Source organism: Haliaeetus leucocephalus, unplaced genomic scaffold, assembly GCF_000737465.1.
Source record: "Haliaeetus leucocephalus isolate CR32 unplaced genomic scaffold, Haliaeetus_leucocephalus-4.0 Scaffold162, whole genome shotgun sequence".
In the NCBI taxonomy this organism is placed as follows: domain Eukaryota; kingdom Metazoa; phylum Chordata; class Aves; order Accipitriformes; family Accipitridae; genus Haliaeetus; species Haliaeetus leucocephalus.
This window is the reverse complement of record NW_010972598.1, coordinates 7,453,157-7,465,710: the sequence shown is the minus strand read 5'-3', so window position 1 is coordinate 7,465,710 and position 12,554 is coordinate 7,453,157. Positions and strand designations below refer to the sequence as shown.

The 12,554-nt window shown below is 37.4% G+C and overlaps 1 protein-coding gene across 1 annotated transcript in view; it reads right to left on the bottom strand.

Moving 5' to 3' along the window:
• GALNT2 (polypeptide N-acetylgalactosaminyltransferase 2) overlaps positions 1 to 12,554 on the bottom strand; it is a 99,083-nt gene that overhangs the window by 7,223 nt on the left and 79,306 nt on the right. The window contains exons 9-13 of the mRNA XM_010562670.1: positions 11,449 to 11,536; positions 10,792 to 10,895; positions 5,811 to 5,937; positions 1,645 to 1,737; positions 1,356 to 1,439 (exon numbers count right to left, since the gene is read on the bottom strand). Coding sequence (XP_010560972.1) covers positions 1,356 to 1,439; positions 1,645 to 1,737; positions 5,811 to 5,937; positions 10,792 to 10,895; positions 11,449 to 11,536 — 496 coding nt within the window. The remainder of the gene's footprint in view (positions 1 to 1,355; positions 1,440 to 1,644; positions 1,738 to 5,810; positions 5,938 to 10,791; positions 10,896 to 11,448; positions 11,537 to 12,554) is intronic.

The window sequence follows — 12,554 nt, the reverse complement described above, 5'->3', positions numbered from 1 at the left end:
TAAAAAAAAAAAAAAAAAAAAAAAAAAAAAAAAAAAAAAAAAAAAAATCTATGTTTTGCTGATACCCATTTTCTAACGGTTGCACATAAACTACACTCCTACAGTATGGAAATACCCACGCAAACCCATTCACCAAAGTACAGCTGTGGGGTAGAATCCATGAGTTCATGTCAAACAGTAAAGTAAGGGGACATTAGCTCCTTTTAAAACTTCAGACTGTAATATGAGTATAATAATTCAACCCAGCAGAATGAGCACGAAAGACAACACAGAGCAAGATGACATTACACTTAAGTAAAGCTTATGGTAGCACATTTTCCAGGAGAGCTTGCATGATGGTTTTTCTTCTGACAAATTAAACAAAAATAAATATCCTCTGGCACTTACACGAGAAAATAAAGAGTAACTTACTCCCTCAGTGTCATCCTGGTTTATGAGACTCTTTAGCACATGTGGTTCTGTACATGTTTCACTAGGGCTGTAATGGCTGGTGCTTTTGCATTCCAAGCCTGTATGCCACTAGTAGTTACCTGACTCTACTGACATGAAGTGTCCCCAGGAAAAAAAAACAAGTATTCCTATAAGCCACACAGTATCTTACTGTTACACTACCAATATTAGGTTGACAGCAGACAAACTAGTTTAGAGACTCAGACCTGACAGACATACTTATTAACAGGTTATTGAACAAAAACCTTTTTATCCTTTCAAAAAGTGTTTCTCTTCAAGGATTTTTTAGGATGCCTTCATGTTACAGAAGCTGTTAGCAAGGTTACCCCTCATTTCCCTCTTCTCATCCCCTCCCCCCAAATTAGTGATAATGCAGTGACAGAGAACAAAAGACAGAACAAGCAGAAGACTCAGCTTCTTAGAGTCTTAGGCATCTACCCTTGTCTGCCAAACATAAACGGCCCTCTTGTCTGCCGACTCCCACTCCTTGTACTGTACTGAGATACAGTCTCCTCACTCTACTACGCATGTGCTTAGGCGAAGGCAAAAGCTTTAAAGGGATGACAACAGGATGCAGAACAGCATACTTCTGAGCAAACAGCTTGTGTAGGAGACTAGCTTCAGGCTCAGGTAAGTTGAGTCCTTTGGACACTGTTCTCTAAAATACCCGCAGCTGTAGCTGTAGTTGTGGTAAGCAGAAAAAGCAGCTTAGCAGGGAAAAATGGCTCTTCAGGAATAGAACTAATTAAAAAAAACAAATAAGCCCACACTAGGCACTGCTTTCACAAAAATTAAAACACATCCTTTACATCCAAGGAAGGAGAAAGAGAAACTGATGATTTCTGGGGAGGGGGGGGGCATGGGGAAGAGACCTCTATAATATCTCTGATTCAGCCAAAACTCACCGTAACTCAGGATAAACATTTTCAAGATACCACTTGAAGGGTTTGCAGCTAAGTCTCTTTCTGAGTTCCATTCGGCTTTGAATACTAGAGGGGGGGGAAAAGGAACAGTTTTCAAAGTCAGGCTGCTGTCTTCATATATGTTAAGGAATACACAGAAAACTCAAGAACAGTAGAACTGTAGAACTACATCATAAAGAGATAGCACATGAGAGCTAGCACTGCTTTCACCTCAGAAGATGCTGTCTCATGAAGAATAAATGAATAGGGCAAAAAAGCACTTGCGACTTACTTGCCATAAGGTACATTCCTGGCTGAAGGCACTGCTGCGTAATAGAAATTTTTATACTCGTCCATCCAGACTTCTGCTGCCCTGCGTGTATTTCTAGGGACAATCATATGAAACACATAGGTTATATTTTCTCTAGCTGCAATTAAACCAGGTCATTTATCCTTGGGTTGATTTTAATCCTTTTTAGTACTACATAGTCAGCTGCCTCCAAGCCAGGCAGAAGATTCTGTGTTAAAGACCCAAGTAACAGAAAACCATTAGAGAGTAATGTAACTGAAATCAATGCATTTAGAATGAAATTTATGTCTTTTGCACACTCATCACTGCTTCAGGTTTTCATCCAGAATTTAATACACATCTTGGAGTTCTTTCTGCAAACTTCACGGAAGTTGTTAGGTTGTTGTTTGCTTTTGATTTTTTTGCTTTGTATAAGAGTAACTTGACAGAAGCCAAATTCAGTGAGTGTTCACCTGGATAAGCAAGCTATTTGGAAACATAAAAATCTCAACAATTGCCAATATTTAATAATGTCTTTTACCTTTCTGAAAACAGATACGCTAACATAGGCAAGACATTTTCAATCTTCATCCTATTTCTACCAGAAGAGCACCCAAAGTTCCAAAAAGACATAAGCTTCCATGACATTTAAGGCTATGAACCAAGCAAGTCTGTTGTAGCTGAGGTAACAGAGGAGATCCAGTAATTAGAAAATATTTTTAATGCTTTAAAAGTCAAGAGAGATTAACTATTGCAATAAATGTGAAAAACACTAACCCAAATTCTTTACTTCTAATCAAACACATCTCTAACTAAAATTCCTGTATTTATGTAACTGGTGTCTTTAAATCTCCTTTTGGACTGCAAGATGGTAATGCCTTTTTCTGTCCCCTGGCTTCCATGTAAAAATCATTTACTTCTATTGTTCATGATTTTATGCTTAGAAAATTAAGCCTTATTTCACTTGCAACTGCCATGCTCTGAAGCTTATTTTACATTCGGCAGTAAGTTCATCTAAAGCAACTTGAGTAAACTTAGTCAGCCAATAACTTCTTTAATATGATTTTCCAATTCAAAAGACAAAAAATAGTCAGGATAAAGCAAGCTGTTCTTGCAGGTTGCTGAGAAGGAAGGACACAGAAAAGAAAAAAAAGTCATAAGACAGACCTCAATTATTTTTTTTGTTTGAGGACTGATTTTTCCTTGCAAAGATTCTTTTTAGATTTTTTGTAAGCAAAATCCCATTCAATACAAATTAAAGAGCTGTTTCAGTTTCTCCTCCCTTGCGGCCACTCAGGCCTGTGTGTCAGCCAGTCACTCAGCACCTGCCCCTGTTGCTTGCTCAGCAATCAGCTTTGCCTGCCCACAGGCCAAACAGATTTTGGTGGTGGGAGAGGAACTATTTGGTTTGCCAGGGTTTAACGACTCCAAAGACACTTTCAAGGCCAGAACACATGCCTGCATCATGCTTCCCCGTACTCGGGGATGAACAGTTCAGGCTTAGTGCGACATAAATATGAAAACTGTGTAGATGCTGAGAACTGCCTAAACTAACACAGACCCCAAAGAAGGCAGGGTACTGAGGAACACGGTGTAGGGTGCACTCGGTTGCTTCGTGCTGAGCCATAGTTAATGAAACCTAGCACCAAGCAATCAGAGGGAGCTTTGCATGGAGCAGACTGGGGTCTGCAAGGTTTATTAGCTCGTCTGAAGCAGTGTATTAAGGCAGTGCACAGTAGTCTAAGAAATCCTGCCAGACACAAGCTGTATCTGCCCACACCACACAGCCAGGATGTGGACTCGCCTCTCATGAAACAGGACTCCCAGTCTCTCCTCCAGAATCCCCCGATTTGTTTTGGCTGCCAACAGGCAGTGCATACTGACTAGTCAGCTAAAAATAGGATGCCTACCCAGAGCACTCCAGAACAAACTGCATACAGTCAAGGGACAGATAATGGCATAAGCTAACAAGTCCCGACTGCGAGACCAGCACCAATTCCACGCACCAAGTTTCTTGGCACCAATGTCCTATACATATCTAATAATACCTGTATTACAAGGGTATCCCATTACCTTAGGTTTCTCATTCTCTCATTGCTAAGACTGATCTTAAGGCTTTATGTTATATTGGTTTGATACCCAAGAAAGCTGACTGAGGAGGAAACGTTCAAATATACAGCAACTTGTCAACCCTGCTTTTAAGCGATATGCAACTTTTCTAGGTCAATTAAAAAATAATTCCAATGAAACAAAGAATTTTAATGGCATTTCAGAATTTGAGACAGCTGGACAGCTAAGGACACAGGTAATAAACAACTTGCAGAGAAAGGTAGATCTGGAAAGGGATGTAAGTACCCAAGACACTAGTTTGCAGGCTTCAGCTGCCTTCACTATTCAAGCACATGCGGGATCTCTTTTCAAAGTCATTTTGAACACCAATGACTGGAAAACACAATGTGGCTTTAAAAAAACCTGTCATAGTAATTGTCAGGACATTTGAGTGACCAAATGACAATGATGATTTGACTTCACCACAAAATCCAAAAAGCTTTAATCGCAGTACGAACGCAACCCCTGCTAATATGATGCATTTCTGATGTCTGCTGTACACTTGCATGCATACAGCCACACCTTTTTCCTACTTTGCAGTTGAACTATATTTAAGTACCTATTTAAATCACAAGAAAAGCAGCATCTTGGCAACAGTCCAAAGAAGGAAAGGCTGCAAAGGAGTGGGAAAACCACACAATGTATATATTTTTATTAACTATGCTCCTTATTATGACATTGTCATTTTAAAATCCACCATGAAACTAAAACAGTTGCATCCTAAGCCTACATAATACAGTTTAATTGGTAGATCTTCCCACTCTCCTGATGACACTATAAATACTGGAATAGAGATGTGATTTATTAAGAAAGGATATTTCATTGCTAGCTTTTGTTTTCCCTTAAGTACTATTATTCATTTTCCACTGTAGCATAAAATACAGATCTCAAAGTATAGGGGACCAGAAAAATCCTTACTATAACTACTGGAAGAAACGGGACAGTGACTTCATTTTAGCAGACTATTACATTCATTAGAGTCATCTTGGTGGCATACCAGCATGGAAGAAAAGAATTACACCCTAAGGAGGTTCCTCAGTCTAAGGTGAAACACAAATCCAAGTATATTGGCAGCTTAGAACATTCTTATGAATTTAAATACACCTGTGTTTTCTGTGTTGCTTCATGTTAAACAGAGTTTGGGCTCCATATCCTTTCAAAGATAAATAAACAATTTTATTTGCAGCTCTTAACCCACAGAACCTTTAGCCAAGATCTGTACTTCTTCAGCCCCCTGAGCATCAAGTCCAATTCTCTAAATCAAAACCTAGTGATTCTTCAGCTACAACTAACAAAGCCTTGGTCAAAACATCCACCATACACTCCTACAACACCTTCATCCATATTACTTAAAAAATCACTATGAACATGAATCAGAATTACTGTTCTCATTCTGTAGAGGAGAAACTGAGGAAACAGCTCAGTATTTCAGCTACTGCTGTACATTGTATCAAGAGCGAAATTAACAGGCATATTAATCTAAGCCCTTAATATTGCAGTTTCTTAGGTTTATAGAAAAAAAAGCATTTTTAAACATAGCACAGGAAAGGCAAATGTGATATAGAATGAAGTTGCCAGCAGACTGGCACAAATGCCAGAATCAGTCTACATAACCATTTGCATATCACATACCGATCATGTATTAAGAAAAAGCAAGCAAAGCATATTCATATCTTAGTGTATTCTCGCTCTTAGAGAATGATGAAACTGTTTCTATGAAATGAAGATTTATGAGACAGTTCTGAAAATAAAGCCTTCTTTAAAACCAAATAAACAAAGTTCTCAAAATTGATAGAATGCCAAGCTAAGCATTTCCTTCTTTTCCAGATTCTCAGGCTGCGTCTGCTAGAAGTTTCCCTTTTTCAACTCTCAGGTTCTTCTCTCAATCTATGTAGTTGCCTCAGTCATTAATTTCCTTTTAATTAATATTTTTCCATGCTAGGTAATATTGCAAATATTTCTAAAGAAAAGATCCTTAAAATGAAATTACTGCCACCTGCTGATCATCTGAAGAAATCCAAAATATTGCTATTTAGCTGAAGACATGACTTAACAGTTACCTTGCAAACACGGTACCACTCCCACCGGGAAACGTGTAAGGATGCTGTTTGCGGAATACATGACCCACTCTGCTGCAAGGGATGATTTCTAGGCTCCCACCACATTGCCAAACTCTGAATGAGATCTCTGAAATAAAAACATGAATGAAAGACCACCATCACAAAATACTGTAATTTTGTAGTGTACTAATTACAGAGAAGGCTTTTACTGATTATTGCTGAGAAGATCAATAAGATAGTTTTCTGAGAAATTCTAGGATAAGCAAAAGCATATCTGAACATTTACTAATATTCTCCAAGCTCAGGAAAAATAATCATATTAACTTGGAAGCAAAACTCTATGTCTTCTCTTACCTGGGGTTACCAGCATTCCCCAAATTCATAAACCACTCCGCAATTTGCCAGAGTAAGTTAGGTCTATATGTACCATTACTGTGCTTTATCTAAAGGGTAAGCAACAGTAAATACACTTAACATCACTAGCTTATAATAAAAATTTTCAGCTAAAGATGGAATAACACAGTGAACAAAATCAAGGCATGATAAAACAGTCAGTAGATTCGAGCTGCTGATTTATTACAGCAGATAACCAAACACTCCCAAACACTGGTTGTGGAAGGAGTTATATCAAGTCAATCCTGATTTGAAGACAGACTGAATAAAGATGCAACTTCAGTAAACTGAAGGTTATGGACAATACACTTCTAAGCCAATCTAGTGAGCTGACCCAGCTAGGGAGGACAAGAAGGTCCAGAAATATTTATACACTTTCTCGTCTTAGACCTTTGACAGCAGAAGTCACCTAATGCTGACATGGAACTTTTCCTCATTCATTCCAAATTAGCACAGTAAGGGTGCTTTCAGTAGCACCGTTTCAATTTTGATGATTCCCCCTTCAGTCCAGCAGCTGCTACCAGCTACTGAGCGCTACCCTTAGTTCCAAGCCTCTTCACAATCATTCAGCATCTTTCCACAGATAATCAGCTCTAATTTAAAGTCAGCGTCTACCTTTTATAACTTAAACTAAGTGCCATTCCTTCCCCCAGAAGCCTTCCTCCCACATACACAAAATAAGTCATAAAAATAACATTACTTCAAAAATTAAATTTGAAAAAAAAAAAACCCAAAAAAACCAACCAACCACCTCAAAGGTTAGAGAGCATGTCATCATGACAGTCTGTCCAGAGGAAAAAAAAAAAAGAAAAGAAAAAAAAAGAAGACGTGCTGTGATTTCAACTGTTGACAGTGCAGGTTAACTGGCCTTCTTCCAAAGAGTCTTTGCTTTTACAAGGATAATTTCCTATTTGTTTTACTTCAGTGATAAATTCTGTTGCATTGGGACCAATTAGGCATATTCATGAACCCTAGACAGTCAACATAGTCTGATCTATAGACAGATCATCCTCAAAAATATTAATGACAATATTGTCTTTGCCATTAACTCAGTCTTGATTTTCCCGTTGAATTAACATGGGACAATAGGCAAAAGTAATTTTTAAAGCAACTTAATGTGACATTGTCTTCGTACATTTTTCACAGCACTGACTTCAGTCTTACACCTCTTATTTTGAGCTTAGAATGAAAAAAAAAAATGAGAATCACAATAAATAACTGGTCACTGCTTCTATTAAACAAGTTAGTAACAAAAGCAATTCTGCTTCTACCAGAATAAATTACACATAGATGGAAGACAGCAGGCTTTCCCATATCTAGCTCAGATTTGGTCCCATACTGCTCAAATTGTGAAAGCAGAGGAGTAATAGTTTTCTTGTACAACTTTGAAGCATTATTTATGGAGTTTTGCTAGAAAGTTCATACAGTTATTTGCCCAAAGTGAGGGCATGCTGCAGTCAGTGAGGACAGCCTAGTGAAAGAAGGCAGGGAGATCCGATCAAAGATACAGGCTTTTGCATTAGACAGGTGCAGACTAAATGCTCAAAATCTAGTATTAGACTTATTTAAGTATTAGAAAATACACACTTCTGAAATGCAGTAAAGTGAGATTCTGGTTAAAAATAAAAGGTCAGTGCAGTACGCCTAAAGCTCTTTCTTTTTTAAATGATTCATCTGAAGGTTTAATCCAGAAAGTCACTGTCATCTGTTGAATGTATTTAGGCATTGAAAAAGTATTTTTGTTTTAGAAGTAATTTAGAAATATCTTGTGTCAACTTTTTTCATTATTCATAGCTTCTTCTAATGTGTACATTAATTTGATTAATTCTCCTTCCATAAATTCCCAGAAATGTAAACCTACATGTATACTTTCTGGCACCTTAGATTCTGAAGAATCTAAAAAAAAGTGAAAATGATGAAAAATAACTCTATAGGAAAGACAGCAAAGGACTAGTAAGTCAGGAGAAGCAAACTAATTCTTATTTGCACCAACATGGCTTCTAAAGCCTGTGTGGATTTTTAAAGAAAAAGGAATGTACAGCAACTAAAACTTAAAAAAACCCCCACAAACTCCCTTAAGACATCTTTTTTGCCATACTCACAGTGGGAGAAGAAATACTACTATTGTAACAATTTCAGTGGACACAGTTTTTCATTGAAAAGGCATAAACAGCATGTCAAACGTTCTTCAGTTGCATCCGATTATGTTACACCTCTCTAACAGATTTGCTCTTTTCATTGTAGTGTGTCATCATTATTGAAGATGGGGAATGTCTTACTTGCTCCCTGATTTTAGCAAAATTATTAAGAAAAGCCTAGGTTTTCAGATTAGACCCAAACCTTCTAATGGTTCATCCAGTCTCCAGTGTACTCCAATCCTCCTATGCTTATCCAAAAGCATTGTAAAGATTCTGAGAATTAGAATTTACAAATTTAAGACAAGACTGAACAAACCTTGATCCATGTTTTGTACAGTGAGCATGTGTTATCAGTCATATCTAGCAACAATCTGAAAATGCACAGTATCTTCATGGTAAGAGCTGTCCCTGGGCTAATTTAGACAAAATACCGCAGGTCCATCTTGACATTTCTAAAGTTGAGACTATACTAACATGTAAACTAAATCTCATAACAGCTGCTCTGCACATGCTTGAAGGAAAATTGCGAAGTTTTATAAAGCATAAATATAACGTATCGAATTATTCTGCAAGTCTAGTAGGTTATTTGTATGTAACGTCAAGCTGCTGATCCAGAGATATGTGCACGTTGAATTTTAAACTGCACGTCACAGATTTCCAGTATCTGGTGAATGTGTCATTTATTGCAAATTAAATCATACGCCATGTGATTTTTACTCGTCTTCAGTTAGTCTGGCAACTATGAACAAATTATTAGCTGTCTGCTGGACTGACTGACCTTGCCTTCTCAGGGAGCCGAGAAAAGGCACCCCAAAGTCTCCATCTCCTCCTTCCCATGGAGGAAAAGGAACAGAATGGAGCAAGAGCAACATAAGCAGCTTTTTGCATGCAGTCTTCTCACCTTGAGTGAGGAGCTGTTGCTTGTGCCCTTTCCTGCTATCAAGGCCTCAGTTATCAAAGCATAAAGGCAGCTGCTAAATTTTCAGAAAAAACTCGGTCACTCAAGTACATGCTTGCAGCTAATCAAATATTTAAGTGCTCTAGTGGCAAAAGAGGTTTTCAGAGTGAACATGAGTACTGCTGTAGTAAGTTTATCCAATGACTTTCCAGGACATTTAAAAAATGAAAAATTTTTATATTCATATTAATACAATTTAGCAATATACAGCCAAAATAATGAGAACACAGAAAGTAATTGTTTGAAATATGTAAGAGGTTTCTTTGAGTGTTGCATAGGAAGGTCAGAGACTGGACTGTAAGGATGCCTCTTCCAACCTTTTAGTTCCTTACAGGAATGTTAAACATTTGGTTACCATGTCTCCATACTTAGCATGCTGTATACAGCAGACATTTCCTTGAAGGCCAAGCATATGCTCAATGCATATGCATATTTCAGCAACTCAAAATACTCATGGGTTTTCACAAGTTCAAGGTATTTTAGGATTCTGCAGCTAGCACATGCAGTAGAGAAGTTTCTATCCTTAGAACTGGTCCTAAAACACACTACTTAAGATGTCTGAATGCATCTCTACCCCAAAACACTAAATTAATGACAGACTGGAAGTTTTGAGAAGTTGTAGAGTTCTGCTCCTCCCAAACATTTTGGTTTTGTTTGTTTGTTTCTTTCTTTGTTTTAATACAAATATACCGGTCTTAACTGCAGAAAAAACTTTGTACAATACTGTAATGCAAAGAGCCAAGACCCCCCTAATAACACCAGATTTAACTGCCAGGTCAAAGAATAAATGGCTAAAACTCAAGTTCTCTCAGCTCCTCCTCCCTCCTCTGTAAATCCCACTCACTGAAGTATCTGAAAATAAGGACTTACAGCAAAAATGCCTTCTCAACCATAATTACCTCACAGGGTTAAAGTAGGGGTATCAAATTAAAAAACTCACTAAGTTTACATGTCAGGCAGTATAGTATTATTAAAGTTAAGAAACAGATTATTCTTTAGTCAGCTGCGTTTTAACTGATTTCTTAAGGTGTATGTAAGAACATTAAACTCATGAACTCCTGTGTTCTACTTTTCACGATTAAATTTCAGCAACATCTTAAAACATGCCTTAAATTGTCAGCATTTAAACATTATTGTATTTTAATCAATAACTTTGGATGAGGATGTGACTTTCAAACAAGATAGCATTTTTGAAAATAATTGCCTATCTACATCCTGTAATATTTTTATCAGCCAACCTCCATTACAAAAAAAATTCCCTGCTTAATGAACAAACACTTTTATTCTCTCATATTTAGCATATAATTCCTACCTTGTTTTAATTCTTTCATTGAAATAAACCTTTTGGATTTCACCAGTAATGCATGTGAAGTTTTAACTCTGGTTTTAACCCTCTGCACAAAATCAGGAAGACCATGACTCTGCGACAGTACAGGCAATGGTGAAACATGCTTTCTTTCAAGACTAATCTGAAGACAGATAATATACATACCTAAGTTTTCTCCACCCCAAACATCCATCATCATGTCATACTTCCCCAGTTCTTCAAAATAGGATTTGTCCATCACAAATAACCCACCAGCTATCATGGGTGTCCTAAACAGACAAGAAAAATTAAATTAAATACTTACAGAACCATGAACTCTGAGGCAACCATTATTTGCATCTCAAGGTTAATACCCCCTTGAAAAAATTTGCAATGCTTTTGAATGCAACTAATTTTGCATATATCAATTCAAATGTTGTCTGCACACATTTCTATGGCATATATAGTGCCCTGATCACCTTCTGAGGCAGTTTCCAGATCTCCATTTGGCTTACAAGTTCCTGATGTAAAGGGTGGCAATTTGTGCCAGCAATAAAACATTAAAACTGATGCTGTATTTTTAGCCCTCAAAACATACCAGCTTTAAACAAAGTGACATCTACTTTTTGTTAAGGGTAAATAATCTACTAGCGTGCTTTAAAGTATTTTTTTAAAATACAATTTATTTATGAGTCTCATAATGCTACATAAATATGAATGAAATTTCATTATTAATGAAAGCTATAGTAAAGATCCCCTTCCAGACTCAGAGAAGATGATTTCTAACTTTGTTTAGTTGCAAACTCCAATCTATTAGAGGGAGAAGTAGCGGTACAGACATACTTTATGGGAGCAACTGGATTTCCTTGCCGTGCTCTTCTTTGCTCTGGTGTCATGTAATCCCACTTGAACACCAGGTTCCAATCAAAGCCTTAAAGAAGAAAATATTAGAGTAGGATGTTAAAAAGACTGCGGTCATCATTCAACTTGTAGTAACATAATGTTGACTGAAAACACTGGGAACTGTAATTTAAATTAAAAATTTAAACTTGGACAAACTTCTGGGTAGAAAACAAACAAGTCCAGATGAAAGGTAAAGAAGTTGACAGGGCAATAAAACAGGAATCTCAAATATTAAGTAACTTCCATTCCTCTTGTTGCCATCTATTATGCAAAGTAAGAAATCCAGTCAACAAGTGACAAAGCAAAAGCCTTATATATGAATCCAACATCTCCTATCTTTACATTGATTAGAACATCATATGAAGATCTTCCAGCCATTACAAATGCTCCTAACAGTCATTACTGCACAACTGCATTTCAACTTTTAACAAATGATCACATATTTATGTTTACACAGGCTTTACGCAGTACTCTTGGTACCCCTCTATCAGCAGGAGCTCTCCATCATGAAGGTCACACCAGGTTATGGAGCTCCCTCTTATCTTACTAACATTCCTTTAACTTCCTGCTTTCCCACTGCATGCTTCCAAGCGCGTCATTTTTTAAACCCGAGGCAAGTGCTAGAGCACCAAAATCTTACTTCCCTTATATATGTACATATAGGTGTGTACACACAGCAACAGCTGGTCTGGTCCTTTCCTGAGTTAAGCACAGAAGCCCATAAAGATCACTAGAATAGACAAGACCAATAGGTGACCTACAGCAGCTTTCTACCTGACAACCATTTGAATTACCTCCTTTAGGCAACAATACACAGCTGGTACAAGACAAACTCCCTATAGGAAACACTTTCATAATAGTTTTTGAGCTGGGTTATGCCCATAAGCATGAACATCTATTAAAAAACTACACAAGGTCCATAGCCCTCTCCCAGTACACCTAGCAAATCAGCCTTACGCAGACTGCCTGCTGCCAAACACATTTACATCTTATGAGGTCATGTAAGGAATGATTTCCAGATTTCTGGTGCACAGATGTCAGTAGTT